The 20528-nt window shown below is 50.7% G+C and overlaps 7 protein-coding genes across 7 annotated transcripts; 2 read left to right on the top strand and 5 right to left on the bottom strand.

The window, feature by feature from the left end:
* Nucleotides 1–343: 343 nt before the first annotated feature.
* P152DRAFT_463558 (DNA mismatch repair protein muts) lies at nt 344–4092 on the bottom strand (the record flags this gene model as incomplete). The annotated part of the gene is made up of 3 exons (XM_033680508.1): nt 344–3420; nt 3469–3640; nt 3694–4092. The coding sequence occupies 3 exons, from the start codon at nt 4090–4092 to the stop codon at nt 344–346; spliced, it is 3648 nt and encodes a 1215-aa protein (XP_033539022.1).
* A 3342-nt stretch (nt 4093–7434) lies between these two features.
* Nucleotides 7435–8540, bottom strand: P152DRAFT_510630 (uncharacterized protein). Its single transcript, XM_033682675.1, has 2 exons — nt 8334–8540; nt 7435–8285 (listed from the first exon to the last, which is right to left on the bottom strand). The coding sequence occupies exon 2, from the start codon at nt 8233–8235 to the stop codon at nt 7456–7458; it is 780 nt and encodes a 259-aa protein (XP_033539021.1). The 5' UTR covers nt 8236–8285; nt 8334–8540; the 3' UTR covers nt 7435–7455.
* Nucleotides 8541–10037: 1497 nt separating this feature from the next.
* On the bottom strand, nt 10038–12362 carry P152DRAFT_407964 (alpha/beta-hydrolase). The gene is made up of 6 exons (XM_033676909.1): nt 11640–12362; nt 11548–11589; nt 11234–11493; nt 11067–11178; nt 10349–11015; nt 10038–10298 (listed from the first exon to the last, which is right to left on the bottom strand). Exons 1-6 carry the CDS (start codon nt 11969–11971, stop codon nt 10161–10163), a joined length of 1551 nt encoding a protein of 516 aa, XP_033539020.1. The 5' UTR covers nt 11972–12362; the 3' UTR covers nt 10038–10160.
* A 636-nt stretch (nt 12363–12998) lies between these two features.
* Nucleotides 12999–14564, bottom strand: P152DRAFT_463556 (uncharacterized protein; the record flags this gene model as incomplete). Its single annotated transcript, XM_033680507.1, has 5 exons — nt 12999–13200; nt 13255–13703; nt 13761–13889; nt 13941–14450; nt 14508–14564. 5 exons carry the CDS (start codon nt 14562–14564, stop codon nt 12999–13001), a joined length of 1347 nt encoding a protein of 448 aa, XP_033539019.1.
* Nucleotides 14565–15636: 1072 nt separating this feature from the next.
* On the top strand, nt 15637–16456 carry P152DRAFT_504652 (uncharacterized protein; the record flags this gene model as incomplete). Its single annotated transcript, XM_033682385.1, has 2 exons — nt 15637–15786; nt 15870–16456. The coding sequence occupies 2 exons, from the start codon at nt 15637–15639 to the stop codon at nt 16323–16325; spliced, it is 606 nt and encodes a 201-aa protein (XP_033539018.1). The 3' UTR covers nt 16326–16456.
* A 26-nt stretch (nt 16457–16482) lies between these two features.
* Nucleotides 16483–17267, bottom strand: P152DRAFT_17325 (WD40 repeat-like protein). Its single transcript, XM_033674114.1, has one exon. It carries the CDS (start codon nt 16996–16998, stop codon nt 16639–16641), a length of 360 nt encoding a protein of 119 aa, XP_033539017.1. The 5' UTR covers nt 16999–17267; the 3' UTR covers nt 16483–16638.
* Nucleotides 17268–19011: 1744 nt separating this feature from the next.
* Nucleotides 19012–20433, top strand: P152DRAFT_17471 (uncharacterized protein). The gene is made up of 4 exons (XM_033674126.1): nt 19012–19219; nt 19275–19327; nt 19591–19788; nt 19849–20433. The coding sequence occupies exons 1-4, from the start codon at nt 19154–19156 to the stop codon at nt 20099–20101; spliced, it is 570 nt and encodes a 189-aa protein (XP_033539016.1). The 5' UTR covers nt 19012–19153; the 3' UTR covers nt 20102–20433.
* Nucleotides 20434–20528: the final 95 nt, after the last annotated feature.

The following is a 20528-nucleotide window of genomic DNA, read 5'->3' as shown; positions in this document are numbered from 1 at the left end:
CAATGAGAAGCTTGAGGTATGAGAGGCTGCTGATGCTCTCTGTCGAGTGTTGATTACTTGCGAATATGTTCATAGCTGCATCAAAAACACCTGCTCACAATCGTGCTTTCACTTACATTGTTAAACAAAGTGAATTTGTTACGTAGATCAAAGTTCTTGACCATGCCATTTAAAGTTGTCCGAAATGCTGAATAACTGATATTGTCTGCTCCCATGGCAGAGCCGCCCCAACGCCGACAAACCTAAACACTGACATAGAACCATCGCTTCTGCCTTTTGAAATGGAATATGGCAAATACCACACAACTCATAGCTCCACTGACCGTATAGTCCCGAGGATCCCTTACAGAGCTTCAATCGCCTTGACCAAAGTCTGTAGTCCTCGTTTACCCACACCATCCACGCCATCTCTCAACATCCATGCGACATCGCTTAGCAACCCCAAGGAAATCTCCACTGTCCCATCGCCATTCCCACCATCCTTCAGCCGACTCGTACTCTCCCACTCCCTCGCCGCCACCTCCGCGCCCTCCACCACCTTCGCCGGAATCCCACACATAGCCGCACAATGCATCCCAAAGCTCCCATCCGCGACCCCATCCTCCAACTTATACAAGAACGTCACCCTCCGCTCCTCCTCATCCACCTGGATCCGCATCCGCTTCGCCGCGATCTCCGGATGCCCCGCGAACTCCTTCGCCAGGCTGCGATAGTGCGTCGCGAACACCGCCAGGCACCCGACGCGGCCGGCGATGTGGTGCAGCACCGCCTGCGCGACGGAGAGCCCGTCGTAGCTCGACGTACCGCGGCCCAGCTCATCAAGGATGACCAGCGAGCGCGGCGTCGCCTCCGCGAGGATCTTGCGGGTTTCCGCCAGCTCGACGAAGAAGGTCGACTGCGCGGCGAGGATGTTGTCCGCGGCGCCGAGGCGCGACATGATGCGGTCGATGGGAGTGAGGGTAGCGGCGGTGGCGGGGAGGTAGAGGCCGATTTGCGCGAGGATCACCGCGATGCAGGTCATGCGGAGGATGGTGGACTTGCCGGCGGCGTTGGCTCCGGTGAGGAGGTCGACGTTCGGATGGGTGCCGCCGAGGACGATGTCGTTGGGGATAAAGTCGGAGACGGTGTGGACCATGCAAGGGTGACGGAGCTCGGTGAAGGAGATAAAGGCGCGTTCTTGGTCGACAAAGGTAGGGCGGCAGCTGGGTTCACCAAGCGACGAGGAGGCTTTGGCGAGACTGATGAGGCAGTCAAGCTGAGCAACCACCTTGACGGCTGCAAGCCACGTAGAATACTCCTGATCAAAGCGCTTATAGAAGCGACTAGAGACCTCTTTGACGATTTGGCTGTGAGTTTCTTGACCTTCCTGCAATGACCGGACAAGCGCCTTCAGCTCGGGGAAATAGAAGCGTTTGACTTTGACCGTGGCGGACATCTGGTCCCAATGCTTGGGGATGCCCTTGACCTTGACGGGAACCTCAAGTTGATAGATTTCCTTGCCGTTATCACGGAATTCGATCGCCGAGCAGTTCAGTTCCTTCCGCCATTTGTTTCTAAGTTTGTGTAGATCGCCCAGGATGCCATCGATGTTTTCTTGACTCTCGTCAAAATCGCTCTCGACGCCCGGCTCCGGAACCAGCACCCCACTGTCTCGAAGTAGGTTTCGGTCAAAAGCACCCTTCCACGGCTTCAGATGGATTGATAAATCAGGCATGGAGGAGATCAGCTGGCCTAGGACACCGTCTCCGTCGCCGAACTGTTTTAGGAGACTGAATGTGTATTCGATCTGCTCAAACCCCTCCAGGACGCGAAGGAAGTCCTGTGGTTTGCAGCGCCCAGCATGGACTCGAGAAAGCAATCGCTCCAGATCCGGAATTTTGGCCAGAGAGGACGCGAAGTTGTCCATGACGCTAGAGTCTGCATTCAGAGCATCGACCGCGTCAAGTCGAGCATTGATCTTTCGCGCATCCGCCAAAGGATGACAGACCCATTGCTTCAGCATTCGCTTTCCAAAAGGAGTCACACAGCGGTTGAGCATTTGGAACAGCGTCCCGTCAACGCCACCGTCGAAACTATTTGCGAATATCTCAAGGTTGATGAGGCTTTGGCCATCCACCACCAGGTTGGTCGCTTTCTGGATGGGATCATACCAGTGAATATTGCCGAGGGATACTAGCTCCCTCTCAATCTTGAGGGTACGCAGGTATTGGACAAGCGCTCCGAATGCAGACATGGCCAGTTCCTTCTCCCGCGCCTCTCGGAGTGCTGCAGGCCACGTATCGGCACCCTCCTTGTCTTCGTCTTTGAAATACTCCGAAGCGTCGATCTCGCGGCAGGTGTTGTCGGCCGCCCAAAACTCTTTGACCGGCTTCAAATAGTTCCAGATCGTAGTCGGAGAGGTGTTATTCTTGAGGATGCGGAGCGCTTTGGCAGATATGCACGACTTCTCGAGCAACAACTCTCCGGGGCGTGTCTGAGCTACGAACGTCTCAAACCTTGTCATGCTGATGTCGTCCACGAACTCTGCGATGTGGAACTGAGCCGTTGCGGCGTCGACGAAAGCGATGCCAAAGGTTGGCAGGCCGTTCGTCTCGATTTCCTTCACGGCAGCACAATAGGTGGACATGTCGTCCTGCAGCATACCACCGTCAACGAGCGTACCAGAAGTCAGAACAGCGGCTAGTTCCCTTCTGATGATCTTGTCGTCTTTCTGCTTCTTTGCAGGTACTACGCCGTCTCTCTCCCTCATCTGCTTGGCCAGCGCCGACTCCATTTGATCAACTCGAGCGATCTTGTATCCTTTTGCCACGAATTGATTTGCCCAGTGATCGAGGGACGCTTCGGGGACGCCGACCATCCGCATGTTGACCCGATCTGTCAGCTTGAGGTCGAACTCCTGGTGGCCAACCGTGGCATCGTTCTCGTAGAGCTCGTAGAACTTGCCCTTCTTGAAGAAGACGATGGTATCCCAGTATTTCTGCTTGATCTCCCAGTATTGTTTCTCGAACGGAGAGAATTTATTCCACGCCATCGGTGGGATAAACACCGTACGGGGATCATAATCCGGATGGCCGACTGGGTTCCGGTCTGCGTCCAGAACATGTGCCAACCACGGATATCTTTTCTCGGGCTCCGTAATATGAACTTTGGGTTTCCCCTTCTTCTCGCTTGATGCTTTCGAGATATGCGGTTGGTGTTTGCGAGGCTCGTTGGACACGGGTGCCTCCGGATCAAATTTCCATTGCTGAGCGGTAGATGTAGAGTCCATCACGATGTCTTCATCTTCGATACGGGGGCGTGGCGGTGGGGACGAAGATATCTTCGTCTTCTGCTTTTTGGAGGTCGGGGGCTTCTTGTTCCGCTTTCGAGACGACCCATCTTCTTCGTCGGAGTCATCGGCAACGATAAAGTCATCCATGTCTAGTCTTTTAGTTAATAGCGGCTATGTTGGCTGAAGGGGTCACATACCGTCATCTTCATCGTCATTGCCATCTATGGCATCCGTGGCGCCAAAGTCATCGTCCGAATCCTCAATTGTGACTCGCCTCCGTTTCGCACCTCCACGATTGGTGTTTCCGGAGGATGGCCGAAGGACCTCTTTTTCGGAATCGGACTCTGCATAGTTGACGGTTCTCTTTGACTACACAATGGTAAGTAAGTAGGCGACAAGTCTGATGCACTGCAATGATATACCTTTCGAGTGGGGCTCGTGTATGTCTTCATATCCACGCCTTCTTTGAGAAATCCCATATCAGCACATGCTTCTTCAGAAGATACTGGAGATGGCAAACCATTCTCCTTGTTCTTCTCGTCCTTCACTCCGTTGACGGTTCGGTTTCCTAGCGGACTTGAAGGCTGTATCGCGTCGCTGCTCGGCGCAGGTGTCATGTCCATGGGACGCTTGGGAGTGCCATTGGATGCTTCCGCTTTGACAGCGGCACTGGCAGGCGAGGAAGCTGCGCTGCCAGCGGCTTTCTTTTGGAAGAAACCGAGAATGGACTTCTGGGACCTGTCCGTCTTGATCGAATTGGACTTTTTCAGAGATGCAGATTTTGGCGTGGCCATTTCGTTTCCCTCGACGCCTCGAACCATCTTGTCTGAATAGAGTACAATATCAGAATTCCAGTCATGAAGCAGAGCTGTTCAATTTCTTTATCGAGTTGCAGTGGAAAGGGGTTCCATACAGATACAGGACTGTTGCAAATTACAAGTGAAGCCTGAGTGCTCGATACCGATACCCTTTCTCCACAAATCGCGTCGCGTCCACGACCCCTTGTAGAACGCGTGTGGTCCGAGCGTCTATTTCATCATCAAATGATCAAATTATTCAAATGATCAACCTTATTCAACCTTAATAACCATTCAACCGACAACCATCAAGACAAATTCACGGACCGCATGATCGCATCGCAGGTCAAACTCATTGTCCATCATTCCATGCCATTGAAAGTTCGAAACGCCATCCATTCACACTTTAGACTTGCAAATGTGTCGCCCATTTGCAGACCCTTCTGCTTCTTGAACCATTGTCTCCCCAAATCTCTCTCATCACCGGAAGTCTTGCCACGCCGCAAAAGCTCCTGCTGAAAACGCTACCAGAAGCTTGACCTCCATTTCCCTGCATTCTGTTTCAGTAGAGTGGGCTTCTGCTAAGGTTACCTGTACTTGGGTTAAAACATGAACAAAGCTCTGCGCGGCTTCGCAGATTGAGGCGTTGGAAGAAACCGGTCTCCAGCCTTGGAGAAAGGTGTAAACCATCCTTTCAACCCACTCCTTGTCACTCTCGGCTGTTATTCCAAACAGCAGGAGCAGTAGCGCCAACGCAATTCCCACGGACTGGTTGAACTCGAGGCGGAGCCGCTTCAGTCTGTTATATACTGCGCTCCCTGAGATGCCACTTCGGAGAACATCCAACCGAAGGAAGTCGCTAACATCTGGGCTTTGCCTTGCCAACTGCTCGATGTCGCGGAAGCCAACACCGCTTATGACGCTTCCAGCATCGATACTGCCCCAGACCAGATATTCCCACTGGGCCCTATAGTTCCACCGACCTGCGAGCTTTCTCTTTTTAATCTCCGTCACTAGAGTCGCCCCGTAGAAGATACACTCTTCTGCTTTTATTTTCTCAGTTGATATTACAGCCACGGCCGGATGTTTGCCTGGCTCGGATTCCGCCGCGAGAATCAGTGGCCACAGTATTCCGTTGCTCCCAGATATGAACGGGGAGGAGAAAATTTCCCCATTGAAATGGTCAGCTACTTTTTTGAACAACGTGTCCGCATCGACATCTGTATAGTGCCGCAGAGTAGCCAGGTCTGATTGAAGTGCTTGTGGTCGAAATCCTTTGGTGCTATTGATGCCGGCACTGCTATCTTTGTAGAAACGGAATATTAGTGTTGGAACGTCCTGTGATATAGGAAGCCCGCCGAATGAGGATTCAGTGTTCGAGGATTCGCGATCAACCGGCCTAGGAAATGGATGGGCGATTTCTCGGCAATTATTCCTCAAATCATGCTCTTGATTATAGTCCTCATCCTCGTCCTCGTCCTCGTCATCTGAGTTCATGGCCACATCATGGTCTTCATCCGCTTCTTGCTTCATAGCGTAATTTTCAAGTCCGTCTAACATCGTTGCGTTTTCTTGGCTGCTGATGGTATTTTCCAGGATTTTGCAAAGTGAACGACAGACAGCGTCGAGGCGAGATAATTCGGCATTTCTAGCCGTGTGATCAGTTTCGATAGCCATCGACTGTTTTTCTGCATTGCGAGGCTTTAGATCGATGTTATGGGATTTTGCGATCATCATCAAGTGCTGATGAATGCGAGTGATTCTGTCCCCTGGACTGTGAAAGGGCGTCGTATATACTCCGACAAACAATTCCGACGGCTCCCTGTGACCGCTATGCCACATACTGCTGACTCGCCCCTTCTTAAACTTAACATCAGTCTCTGCCTGTACGATGAAGGCCCCGTTGAGGAGCTGGGAGACCTCCTTCCAGTCGTTGCTCCACCACCGGTGGATGATGTATAAAGCGACTCGCTCGTCACTCTTCCAATCGTGTCGATCGGCGCGGGGAGTCGGGGCCAATTGCTCGTGGTCGACGTCGATATCGCTTTCGATGTTATTGCCCTGCGGCTCTTCTCTTTGCCTTCGCCTCGATTGTATCAAAACGGCCAACTCTGGGAGCTCATCAGAGTCCTCCGACAGACCCCTCACACGCCTTCTCCGTGGACAAGGTGTGCGCTCGTAAAAGTCAGAGTCAGAATCAGAGTCATCAACGATGCGACGTCGTTTATTGCCGCCGGACCTTGACTTTTAAATGTCAACTATTCTGTGCGTGTGAGTTTGTCTGTACAACGTGCTGAGACTCACCGGCGTGGGTAATCCCCATCTACTTGGCGTTGGCATGGTGACTCTAACAGACTGACTCCCAGTCGTAGATCTCAATGGGTTCTTGCGGTTGATACAGGATTCGTACAGTTATAGGAGAAAGCGAAAACTTTTAGGAACTCATGGCACAGAGCGAGATGGTTGCTCGACCGTGGATAGAGAACTCGTAAATTTGTAGGAAAAAGTGAACACTTTAGGAACTCATGGTACCAAGTGAAGTGGTTGCCAAACGGTGGCTTTCAGTCGTGTAAGGTTACTTCTGGGATTCTGAAGGGTTGCAGTTCTCTTTCAGAGCTCCGAGTGTCGAAAGGAGAGGTAGTGCCAAGGGCAAGATGATGTGAGGCGTGATTCAGTGTGGAGACCGGATGTCAAAAGCCAAAGGCGGTGGTACAATTCAGTGCGGAAAGTGATATCAAGGATCATGGGTGGTAATCCACGATTGAATGTGGAAATTGATATCGAGGATCAGAGGCGGTGATCCATGATTCAGTGCGGGAAGCGACGTCGAGGATCAAAGATATTGGCCCAATTCAGTGTGGATAGTTATTGTTAAAAGGGATGGAAGAAGTATAGAACCGAACAAGCTTGAACTGATGTACAATAAGTACAGTTCGCTTCTGGAAACACAATTGGGGATGAGTGAAGATGGTTAGTTGTTAGTAGGAAAGAGGATCGCACTACAGAGCAGAAAGTTCTTTGCATTAGTCGATATAGATGACTGACCGACTGATCTGGGCGGGTGGAGGAAGTATCAATTCAGTCGATATATTTGTCCTCTGTAGAAGTGAAAGGTGCATTCACAAGAGTTGTTCAACCCGTGCTGAGAATTGGGATATACTATTCAACCAGAGGGTGAAATTAATTGACTAACGGGCTGGAGTCAGTACTACTCTTAAAAGACAAGTAAGAGACCAGAATTCGCTCACGATAGACTGAAAGAATCAGTAAGCTGAAACTGAAGTGGAGAGGATATGTGACTTACTGGTGTAGTATAAATGTTTCGAAAGCTGAGTGTGATGTGCCTATCATTCAGCTTCCGATATTGTTCTATGCCTCCGCACATAACTATATCATTTCTTCACTTATGGTTGCTCCTATATTGCCTCCCCATCGGTACAAGGTTCTGTTCACATTGCCTTCAGGTCTCTCGTCATTCCTGCACGTGCCGTTTGGATGCTGGTTACAGATCTTTCGATGCACCTGACAGGACTCAACATTACAAGGATTCTTAGGAGTGGTAGGACTTTGCTTCCCGCAATCGTCCTTCAAAACGCCTTTCTCGTCGACCCACACTTGCTCCTCCAGACCAACGGGGACCGGCATCTTCCGATCGACTCGCATTCTAGACTTCGAGGCGAGCTCAGGATCGCGGTAGATACGGCCGATGCATTTGAAATGCCTTAGCCACGCTGCTTTGTTCGCCGGCTTCTTGTCATGCGCGCATTGAAAGCACTTCCCCGGCCTCTTCGTGGGCCGGTCGTCGAAGGTCCTGATTCTCGGTGCCCGGCACTCCTGCTTCGCCCGTTGTACTTCGTTCCATGAAGGGGGTCGTCCGGGTCCGCAATGTGTTGCCCAGTCGCACCAGTCGCACATATTGTGATGTTCCAGGCCGAACACCACCGGGTCCCTATGTCGTAGACAAGAGTAATGGCACTCTTCGACCTTCGTGACTGGGTCGCCGCACATCCATTGCTGGGCTTGATAGGCGTGCCCGCAAACCGTGTGGTATACGACGTACAGACGGCACATGGGACTTGAGCGGATCGAAATATTATTCCTACGCTCTTGCATATCCCCAAGCACCCAGAATGGGGAGAGGGAGGGGGTGGATATATACCACGCCATTATTCGGCCCTCATTCCACACATGCCTTAACCTGGGGAATACCCGAATGACTGTTCTTGCATGAGTAAAAGGCTGCAATAATGTACTTCGATAGTTACCGCAATTTTATTGATCACGGGTGATGACCTTGTGATAAGAGAGTCCACCTCTGGTGAAGAAATGGTGTTTGCTCTCAGTCGCTTCCATGATGCGAATTTGGTAAATTCTTGTATGCTTTTAAAGCTCCATATTCTGGTACATACGGCCATGTCAACTTGAACAAAATGAGGGCGATGGAGCAAGCCCATCCATTTCGCGAAGGCAAGACCCTACGAAAACTGGTTTTGCCCCTACAAAATTGGCTGCTTCTGTTCAGAGACGATAGGCACGAGAAAGAGTGTGAATGGGTTGCAGGGGTGAACAAGTAGATGGTACCTGTATGGACATTAGGCTTCCAGCGCCCATGACAGGCTCTTACAGCCCCTAATATTTGGGAGGGTGAGACCACACCTACTTTCCTATGGCCAGTCCATTATCGAGTGCCTCATACTGATCCCGCGAGAAACATGTAGTGTCAGGAGCTAAAAAGGTTAGTTAACCTATGAAGTAGTTAAAGGAATCGACAACACTACTCTCCATTGCCTTTGAAACTTGCAGCGCGGCATCGTCACCCGCTGTTATGGTTCTATGCCTACGTAGTATGACGCTTCGCCTAGGCGGAAAACCCGCAGAAAACGGCGTCAGAAACACCCGTTCTTGGAGGCAATTTCGGTAACACACAACGTTACTCCATAGAACATTTCCGCTGTAGTCACTGGGAGTGTTCGACAAAAATATTGACATGAGGAATTTCTTTAAGAAGCCATTATAGCCATTGGACCTTAACTATAGGTAGAGAATAGTCGCGTATTGCTTGGGAATGAACATGGTCACAGCCCTTGAAATTGGTACGGGTGACCAATATCATGCAAGCGGTCTCGAGTCGAGGCCTTGTAAGAGGAGAGGTAGTACCACTCCGTGATCAAAAACAGTAGTTGCCAGCCGCGATACAATATGGCTACAGAGCATTGCAGTGATGGAAGCTACGTCTTTGGAATTAGCCCAGCCCGACGATGGTCCTAATTCCTCGTTTGGCGAAAGCAGCAAGTCGAATGGGGAATGTGAAGGCAGTTTGAGATGCTCGCTTTCAACATTGTGTCAACAAATAAATAGTCTTGGCCTTAGCTCCGCCCTACTTTGCAGCCGACAGCTCAGAACAGGGCACTCGTGGCCTGCATCTTCTGCCAAAATCCACGGCTTTCGAGACGATGACCAATCCGAATGCGGAAGAGAGACAGTGGTACACGTCTAGTGGACTGTCCGAATCTCAAAGAGCTAAGATAACAGTTTCGGAAGAAGATAGGAGACGCTTTCAACAGTACCACCGGAATGCTTGGAGGGAAACCTCAGGACCGAGGAAGAACAAAGGGATAGATAGTTGACAGCGATGTCCTAGACGCAATGCTTGACTTTGCGGAAGCATCTAAGAGATTCACATCAAGGGCTTCAGGGCGGCCCCAAATCAGGGGTCGCAGACATGGTGATCACCGTAGGCCTTAACGAGGCAAAAACTTCGTGTATGGTGCGGTACAGGTAAATTAGCTTAGGAAAGATAGGCCTGAGTAATGGTAGCCTGCATATCCCACAGGAGAAGTTAGCAAGACTAGGATATCTTCTGACAAAGAGCTCTTCCCTGCTCACCACGCACTTGTGACCATGGCAGAATTTGGACTGTAAGTTTGACGTTCACATGGCAGAGAGAAGACTCGGAAGATCCGACATCAAATGCAGGTATAATTTATTAATATCTTGTAGGGGACGTAATACAGACGCTATTGGCACAAGAAATGCTCGACTGATTGAGGAAGTACATATAGTTAGAGACAAAATGTTCTAACCCACACCCTTTACGAAGATTTAGGTTTTTTGTGGAATAACGGAGTGTCCGGCTCGCAAATTGTGCCCGGCTGTGGCAGTGTTCCAGTGAGGAAGTAGTCGGCAATGTGCTTCGAGGTGCAGGTAGAGGGCTGCGCAATCGTCATGTGCTGCGGGATGTTTAGCTTTCTCTTCGTTCTAACGTCGTTCCTGCACTTACGCCATGGCCGTTATGCTGCAAAAGAGCCGATCCCTCAAACAACTCGGAAATGGTCCGAGCCGATTTTAATGGCGTCACCGGATCCCACGTGTTCCCGATGATCAACGCAGGAGAACTGGTCTTGACGCGGAAGTCGCCACTGTACCGCTCCTTGGCCGCGAAATGCCACTGTGCGCAGGCAGTCATGGTGTTGGTGGGAGTGTCACCGAAGATAGTGCTCGTCCTGTAGATCTGGCCCTCGAGTTCCGCACGGACGAGCTCGAGGTTGTCGGTTCTCGGAACCTTGTCTGAGCATCGGATGCCAAAAAGAGCTTCGGGACTGGTGGCCGCGGCGACAGTTTGTGGGTCTTCTATGCCGCTAAGGCCTGAGAATGCCGTGATATTCCGGGTGAGCATCCATTCGAGCTGATCGGCAAGGTCGCTGTATTGGGACGGATAGTAGAGTTTGCCGATCATGAGGCCCTTGATCTCCGAATAGCCGAAGATGGACTGTCCGGCGGGAATAGGCTCTTCTTTGAGGTTGTCGATGAGGCGATCGATCTTCTCACCAAGCTCTCCGGCGCTCGATGCGTGCTTTGCCAATGCGCAGGCGTTCGGGTTTTCCATGCAAGCTTTGAGGAACTCTTGCCATGTTTCGTCGGAATCCGTGTACATTTCAGGGTCACCGCTACGAGGAAGCGTCAGTCTCTGGTCCCGTGAACGGGGCGGGAAAGCTTACAATGTGTGATAGTGCTGCATAGGATTCTGAACGCCGTCCAGGATCGCCCTGTCTATCCGATCGGGGAACATGGCCAGAGCCGTCGCTCCAAGTGTAGTGCCATATGAAAACCCTAAAGGTCAAATTAGAATGACACCAATCGCCATTTCATCGCTGTGAAGCCTTACCCCAGTACCGCAGTTTCCCGTCCTCTCCAAGAGCGTCAACGATCTGGAACATATCTCTGACTGTAAAAGCAGTGCCGACAAGGCTGCCAATATCTTTCAACGTCTCAGCGCAATCATCCGCAAGAATTTTGCCCTCAGCCCACGTTCGTCCAAGAGCAGCCTCGCTCGCATTAGCAAACTGTCCATGGTGCCAACGGACAGTTGCAGCTCTATCGGTGGCGTTGGGATAGCAGTTGTAGGCGAGCGTCTCACCGGTACCTCTGTAGACGCGTCAGTCCATCGATGTAGAAATGGGCTTCGGAAGCGAGACATACCGAGGATCCCAGCTGATAAGGTCGTGTTCACCACCAGTCATACTTGTAAGGTCAGTATAAGCAGCAAGCGAATAAAGCAGTTAATATCTTACGGCTGAACTATCGGTGATGCGCTGGCCATGTTGAAGACTCCATCGCCACCAGGACCGCCCCAGTTGAAGAGGATGCTCCCCTTCTTGGACTCTTTCATTGCTGGAACCTTGAGTAAGTCAAGCTTCAGAGTGCCAGGGATTTCTCCTGTATAGTCCAAGGGAACTTCCAATGTTCCGCACCCGAACGTGCGACCATGCGGGTCGAAGGCGTTGAGTTCTGGTGGACAATCGGCCCATTGGATACCTGCCAGTCGGTTTTGGAGCTGCCCGTGGGGTATGGCATAGCTGCCCGTGAGAAGGGCGAGTGCGAAGATTGACGAAGTCGTGCGCATGGTGGTTATGATAATGATATCTGATTGTGGTTCGAGCCAGAGAAATTCATCCAATCCAGCGGGTCAACTCCTTTATATAATGCTGAGGCAACATGATGATAGTGGACGTAGCGCCAGTGCCAAAGGCCATCATCATCAGGAAGCGCAACATCACCCCAATTGCGGTTGGTTTGATCTATCTTTACCCATCTGCGAGACTTGTGGCTGTGATTGCAGGAATGCGGCTGAAGAGTCAAGGCCCGAGATTTGGGGAAAGCGGAAAGCTCCACAGCGCATAGTGGTAAAATAATCAGCACCAAGTACCAACTCCATGGTCGACTCGACATCTGTGTATGCGATACCATGTCATGATGCCACAGTGCAAGTTTTCCGCAGCCACAGCGGCCCACAGAGCGCGGTGTATTTCCAAAAGGGGAAATATTACATGCCTGTGCTGACCGTATCGGTAGCGGCCAGGGGTTCTGCACGTGCTGCGCAGTGTGAACGGAACCGTCGGAACGCGAAGTTCGTCCCTCCCGCTCCCAGATGTGGATCCGCCAAGAGGCTCTGCTCTATAGCGACGTACTGGTCAGTCTCACCAGTCGCCACAGCAGCACTGAATCACCACGAAATGAAGCGAGTGAGGGTATAGAATAGATGACGCAAAACATGACGATAACCGGAAACCGGGCTGCCGGTTGTACTTAGAGCCAAAATTATTAGATTTTAAGAAACACCAATCAATGACGCTGGATTCAAACAGGCATACCAATTACAAAAAAGAGAGCGATTCGAGTATATTCCGGTAGAGACCGGCGGGAATCTCTATATTTATTGATCTAGAATCACGAGACCGGTTTCCAGATGTCGTCAGGTTTCGCAGTGTCGCGATGTTCAGATGAGTGTATATCTATCAGAATCGGAAGTTGAGAATATACTGCCACGTTTCATTGGTTGGCAATATTCAGCCACCAGACTCCATAGTTGATAACTGGAGCTTCGTGAAGATACGTCTATTAAAAATTTCATGTTGGAGCTCTCATTCCCTCTACATGGTCGAACACGCATCTGCTACAGGGCCCATATCTTTTAGTGCCCTGGTTTTCGAATTGTTGTTCATTCGACTTTCCAACCACAGCGAAACCTGTTGCCAGCTCGTCGTAGGGAAATCGGACTTGTACTCGGTCATAAGCTCTTCAACTCGGGTCTGCTGGGTGGTCCCTTTCGCTGCCGGCCATACAGCCATCAGCCTTATCAAGTTAGCATTCCATCACGTTCGTTCGGGTGTACGACGTGATACTCACATCAGTGGCATTCCACTCGATCCTAGAGGCCGGTATTGGGTAGCATCTTCTGCGAGGCGGACGATGCCGTCAACCAAAGTCAGGCCTTCAGTGGTGAGGATAGGGTTGTAAGGCTCGAAGCACCGGCAGAGTATGGTGTTCAAGATCGTAGCATAGGACAATAAAATGCTATAGATAACTTGAAAGCGAGAACGCATTTTTACGGTCTGGTCTGTTTTCGATATTTTAGGGAGTATTACCTGCTGGATCCTGTGCAGGTCGAACCCTAATTGCTGATAAGTGAGTCTGATGTCTGCTTCATGGGCGTACGGATCATTGAGGAACTGCTGGATCTTTGCGAGCTGGGTTAATCTCATGCTCTTCATTGGAATGGCCTGCTCGCGTTTGCCCACCAGCTTGTCAAGCCAAGGCTGCACGTGAATTCTCGGGTTGCCAATGCTTTCGACAATCTACAGGTATCGGTGAGTAAGCCCGATCCGAAAGCGTTGGGTGGATATGCAACTTACCACAGGAACGCACAAGGTGAGCAGTACCTCGTAGTCGAAATTATCATCCCAATTTTGGTTCGCTACGGTTCTCAGCAGCTGGGACAAAAGTTCTCCGTGTCCTGTGAGAATGAAATCGCCCATCCAGGCCTGCACTGACATCAGTATCTGAGCGTCAGGGCACTCATTGCTCGTACAGACCTGACATATTATCATCAAGTAAATTGCGCATAATGTATTTATTGAGCTTGCCTCACTAGGCCTGTCCAAGCTCGTTCTGAGCGCAGCTAAGGCTCGAGAATAACTCTCCACCACATCCGGGCTCTTCTTATGAGAATAGACTTGAGGGAACGCCACTGAAAATGTGTGTACGGAAGCATCGAGAGCGGCATTTGTCCCAAGCCGTCTCGGGATGTCTTTAAGAAATTCGCCATAGACAGTCGGGTCGAAGCGAATGTCTGTCACCTGAAGGGTGGAGAGGAAGGCGGCGGTCACCAAGGTCAATTCATTGCTCGGTGCCGCTGGCATAGCAAGTGCAGGCTGTGCAGCGGCCTCCAGGGAACGGCGTGGAGAGGGGTTACTGCTCGAGCGGCGGCTCTCCAGATGCTCGATGGTTAGATTCTCCGCAAATTTGAATCGCTGTTTGCCAGCACCAACGCAGGCAATCTGAAGGCGGGCACATCTCGAACACGCAGGTCGTTGTTGATCGCACTTCGTCATGATTAGCGGCGCGTGCGGTGCTCGGGATTACGTGGAATGGAACTATACATTTTTCCTCTGTTTGCGGCATGCATCGCATGCTCGACTGGAGGGAACCCCAGGCATTTCCTTTGTGGTGTCACCGGTGTGGAATCGAGCGCGACATAGAGCCCGAAGGGGAAACGATAGATGATCGGAGACGTTCCGAGGGGGAGCTTGCATGCGGTGATGGAGCGCTCACATTAAATTAGGCGTGATTATTAATATGAGAGAACAGCGTCAGTACCATAGGGTAGTCGATGCGCGATGACGCCGCAGTATGATCAAAGCCAAGGAGTTGCCCAAGTATCGGTACCTACAAGTATGATACACTGTCCATCATGGCGAAGGAGCTCAGAGCCGCTCTCTTAAAGCTTTACATTATGACCCCTCTTTGGCCATCTATGATGGTGAGGGATGAGCAGAGCAGCAGACTCTCCGACTCAGCTTCTGAGCTCAGCCACTGCACGGAATTCAACCTACCATGGGCTCATTATTATCGTTCCTGTGCGATTGCATGGGGTTCGGGTTCGGGACATGCAGTGCAGTGGCACGAGTGGTTGGAGAAGTAAAGTTGTGAAGAAGGGACAGGGAACGGGAAAAGACGCGACGCTTTATATGGTTAGCGTAGCGCAGAACCACGCCTGTTACGGTTAGCGTTGTCCCAGTCCCGTGCATCAGGCCATAATTAGCGTCCACTGGTCTGTCCTAGCGCGGATGGTGTTGGCAGGTTGTTCAACCCGCGCCTGCCTTGGCTGACGTCGATCTCTTGGCTCCTGGCTCCTCCACGGAATTTTTACCAATGATATAATTATTCACTAATGATCTTGATGTCTCAGACTCCCAGTGCAGAGTTGCAGTTGATGAGTTGAGCCTTGCAGTGCTGACAGGATCAGGAGTTCGCACCGGGATGGCACGCCAGCAGGTAGGGAGGGAGGTGTCGATCGATCTTTTAGCATGAAGTTGAATATTAAATTCGGTTGTCGCGAGATATCTCCACCACTGGAACGAACAGGATAACTCCCTCTACCGTAACCAGTTCCTTCAAAGACCTTTACAATATTGAGTCAGAAAGCCAAACCAGCCTCTACCCTGTCCACACTGAGCCCAACCGTCTCTCACGAGAAAAGATCACAACGCCATGGAGCATACGATAGAGATGCTATCGCACCAAAGAGCCTCAATGCAGGGTCGCGCTCTCCACGTTGACTTCTTCTGGAAGAACTTCAAAGCGAAAGTCGTCGAGAAAGACGATCCAGAGGCAAAACCAGTCTACCTCGTCGACTTCAAATCGCTCAAGCCCCATCTGGTTTTCAAGCGTGCTGAGGATGAGTCGACCTTCGGCCCCGGCTCACCTTCGGCATCGATGCCGACTGCGAGTTCTACAATCAGCCTATCACGCTCAAAACACAGAAGCGCTTCAAGCTCGAGTACACCCACCAGTCCCGCACCTACTCCGACACCGACGAGTCCGTAACCATGCACTGGACCAGCGACAGCGACTTCAAGGTCTGGGATTTCATCTGCATGGATGCCGATCAGAGACCCGTTGCGAAGTATTCCGCAAACTTCTGGGCTGTCAAGAAAATCGGCACCATTGAATTCATGGGGCCGAAAGCGAACAATGAGGCCGTGAGGCAGGAGATGTTGGTTATGGGATTGACGCTCTTCTACTGCGTTGCACTACGATCGACCAGTATTCTGTCATTCTTTGGCGCCATCTTCTCGCAGCCGAGCCGCAAGAGCAAAACGGAGCGAGAAGCACTTGTGAAGGCGGAAGAGGAGACGCAGCGGGAGAAGAAGGAAGAGGAAGAACGAGAGCGACCTGGACAGGTGCAAAATATATGATTTCGAGATTGGACTTCAACATCATTTTGATTCCTCCTCACTCATGGTGTTATGGTAGATAGCCATACCATTAGGCGAAATTCCATATCTTTTCCTTCTCTTTCGAATCGTCCTTCTTAGCCAATTGAAAGACATAACCCCATTGCCTACTCAGGTTCTCCACAAATGCCTAAGGAGCTTGAAGGAGGGACTCAGACTCACAAAGTAAACGTCTAGTCGCTCTTTGCCACTAGGTTGGGACGCAAAACATCAGATGTAACAGCAAATGTTGAACGTGATTTGAAGCGGGAAAAACACCACTCTCACCACAAAATCATGGAGTTGATTTTCCGTCAAGATCGTACTCTGAGTCAGCTTCCATCCGGACCGTTTGGTCGTCCAACGCTGACGCGATCGTCTTGCCGTCCGGCGAGAACGTCACGGTGACGATCTCGTCTGCGTGGCGCTCGAGCGTCTGCAGGGCCGCGCCCGACCCGGTGTCCCATAGCCGGACCGTCTTGTCGTCCGACGCCGACGCGGCCACCTTGCCGTCCGGTGAGAACGCCAGGGCAGTGACACAGGTCGCGTGGCCCTCGAGCGTCCGTAGTAAGGCATTCCAATGCTTTTGTACGTGAGGTAGTTGTTGTATCCATTGAGCTACCTGGGCATCAAACTGCCGCCTTACTATACTCATTACAGGTGCGTATATCAGCGCACTGCAGTATATTTGAAGAGGAGCGCACGTTATCACTGCCTGATTATAAAGGGCGAATCGTTTGGCATCATGGACAAACTCGAACAGATGGGAACAGTCACCTGTCCAACCGAAGTTTAGTTGAAAGTTTCGCGCTATACCGAAGGTAAATTTATAAGGATAATGGACTCCTGAAAAGTGATTGCATAGATCCCTTCAGAGACCTGCATCCAGCTTAACGCCTCAAGCCAGTGTAGTAAGTGTGTCAGTAGGAACTGATGCATTTTGTCGTTGTTATAAAGCTGAGCGTCGCTTTTCTGAAGATGCTGGACTCAGTAGAGACAAGCATATTGAATCTCAGGAGGAAGGTCCAGTTCTACTTGGCTGCATTCAATGTCGGCTACAAGCGCACCTGGTCGGCGAATTCCAAGTATGTCCTGCTTGAGAAACCTGGACATGAGCTGTATGCATTGCACGGCAAGAGTTTGATGAGCTTGCTTCTCGTCAACTCAGAAATCCGTATCCTCACATCTCCTCCTATCGAGAAGGAAGTCGCGGAATGAAGGATGATGTTAATCGGATCGGGCGGGTTGCGTCGTTTGGAACGTCTAGAATGGCATGAAGAGCACCCAGAGTTTGATCTATTTCATCTTGCGATGTGCTAATTAGCTTGCTCAAGGACTGGGTAGAAAGTGGAGAGAATGGAGATATAATGCTTCCCAGTAGGCTTTTCAAAATAAGTCGTAGCTCCTCTGCCTCTTCGTCTGTGTAATCTGGCGAGATGGATTGGCGGAGAACGGTAACATAAATCTCGCTGAAGTCTGTAGGTTTAGCCATGTCGAATATTGTGGCTTAAAATCGATTTTGTAACGTTTCGGTTCGTGCTGGGTACTGTCAAGGTTGCGTAAAATTTTAACACATCACTGGGAACAGTGACAAGGGCGTATTCCCCAAGAGACGAGGTATCTGGGCAGGATAGGACATAAATGAATAGAGTAACTCATTCGTAATAGAACAAATGGCTGCTTCCGTCGATGGGTGGAGAAGTTTAAGGATGATCTGAAGCTTAAGTTAGGTAAGCCCGGCAGCCTAAGGGGTGGTAGCCCACTGGTAGGCCTCGCAGTGACCTAATCTGGCCTAGGACTTGCTCAACGCCTGAACAGATATGAGTGAGCGAAGGTCAAGCCCCCCCGCGGGAACATGAGTGCTGGAGGAAAGTGGTGTTGGGAAAGCCAGGCTGTGATCCCAAATCTCTGGCTGGAGAGGAATTTTGAGATCACGGCGCGCTTTTCGCCGCTCTTTCTATCATCTTAGAAGACTATTTAGGAAGGAAGACATGAAAGTCTCAAATTAAGAACTTCCCGCAGAACGACAAAAGAACAACGGTCAGAAACTTGGTATCACCGTGAAACGAGAGCGCGAATTATTGAGGGGTTGACAAAATGGCAGCAACAGATAATGAGAGACTGAGTTCTGTTAGGGGCTGGATTCACAACTGGTAGCATGTATGCCGACCAATACCAATCTATATAAAGAGGGGTATCATGGATAGAGCATATAGGCGGTGTTGTAATTAGAGAAGACTTTCAGCGATACGAGCTGGACTGCGGGAGTATAACTCCAGGCAATCGGTATGAACGAATCTGATGGAAGAGGACGGCTGGGGGCCCACGACCCACTGGGCAAATGCACCATTATGTTCATCATCGGGCCGGAGCGAGTACGGGAAGACGGCGCCGTAGACCCCCGTCTCTGGTAGATGCGTGAGGTTGCCTGCTGGAGACCCCGAAGGCTTCCGTCTGTCGCTGACATGGGTCCAATTGTATCGGAAGGATTTTGGCTTTTTGAGCACCCCCACCCCGAACCACATCTACCGATTCGACGACACCACAGAAGTCACATCCGGCCGTGTTGCCGGCCATGTGGAAGTAGGTCCCCATCTTGTGGTCATTAGGATTCAGGGCCACGGCTAACATACGCGCGAGCACGTGGTTCGGTGACGGCAGGGGTAAGCGTGGCAGTGGGACTGTGGGACTGATCGAGCAACGGCCATGGAGATATAGATAGCTGTCACAATTTCCGATTGGATGATTGCGGATTGAGTTTTTTAGCGGCGACACGTTGAGGTCTTGAGGATCGATTGAATGGGGTCAGAATGTCGTCTTTGCAACAGGGGGCCTCATCTTTCGGTAGGATTGACCCCAATTTTCATGCAAAACTGGTACAATCACGTTCAGTTAACTTATTTCATTGGCCTATCTAACTCTAGATCGAAGGCGCTGGGGCGGGTGGCTCAAATCCCAGGGTGCTGTCTTTACTGCGACAAATGGTTCGTGATTTCTCATGAATATTGACATCGTTGCTCCTGCTCCCACTTCTTAGGCAACAACACAACAGTCAACAACAGACTTCTTCTCTGCAACATACTTCTTCTCTGCAACATATTTCTTCTCTGCTACCGACCTCTTCTCTACAACGGACTTCTTCTCTGCAACGGACTTCTTCTCCATGCCCTCCACATCACATACACCCCTCCACATCACATACACCACTTGATCCCCAGCAAGCTGATTTTGGTGCTCTCCGTACAAGTCTTCGAGAAATCAGCAACAATTGCATGAGATTTGCAAGTGAATTCGACAAGCTACAGAATCTCCCTGTGATTGACGCTGGTGCTTCGATTCTGGCTGCCTTGAATCGCATGGAGGGCACTTTGAACTCGAGATTCGATGCCTTGGAGGCGAGATTCGATGCGAGGTTCGATGCCTTGGAGACTAGACAACTTGCTTCGTATGTTCACTTAAACTTAAACCTAAATCAAGATTTAGTGTTCCTTCACTAACTTGGTAGTGAACAAAACGCTATTTCCCGCATTCAAAACTCCTACTTGGAATCTCCGAACTCTCCTCTTGCGCCGTTTCACAATGTCCAAACGAATACTGTCATTCCCAATTTTCCATCAACAACACATGACCTTGGACGATTGAACGCTGGTCAGCTCGATACGATTCTCGAACCGCTGGGGCTCAGTATAGGAGGGAACACAAGTCAAAAGAGAGAGAGGTTGAGAGTCTACATGGGCCTAAGGAGAGCAGCGGTTTAGCGAGGGTTGATTTTCAACCCAGTAGTGTTGCATCACTTGGCGCTAAGGTGGAATATTGTTGTTCGCACATTGGTAAGGCTTTTCGAAGTCCATTCGTTGCAGTTGCGTGTATAATATTCAGTACGTCAAGTGCCTTCGAAAGATCCTAGGGGCTTATAAACGGACACCGATCGCCGCGCTTGAGAGAGAGGCGGGCGTTCCCCCAATCGAAGTCTACGTCCAAGAACGGGCCGCTCAAAGAGCAGCATCGACGAACTCCCATAAGGCCACTACCCAGATTGAAGGAGCCCTAACGCAAGTCTGGGATGCTGCTTCTGCTCCCCCGAGACTGTTACGGCACGGTAGCTGGATGCACACAACATACACGTAGCCAAAGATATTCTAGATTAAGCTAAAGAAGAGAACAAGAAAGGGAAACCTTCTTGTT

Source organism: Eremomyces bilateralis, assembly GCF_010015585.1.
Source record: "Eremomyces bilateralis CBS 781.70 unplaced genomic scaffold P152scaffold_1, whole genome shotgun sequence".
Taxonomy (NCBI): Eukaryota; Fungi; Ascomycota; class Dothideomycetes; order Eremomycetales; family Eremomycetaceae; genus Eremomyces; species Eremomyces bilateralis.
The sequence above is the reverse complement of the archived record's forward strand: the minus strand, read 5'-3'. Positions and strand labels throughout refer to the sequence as shown.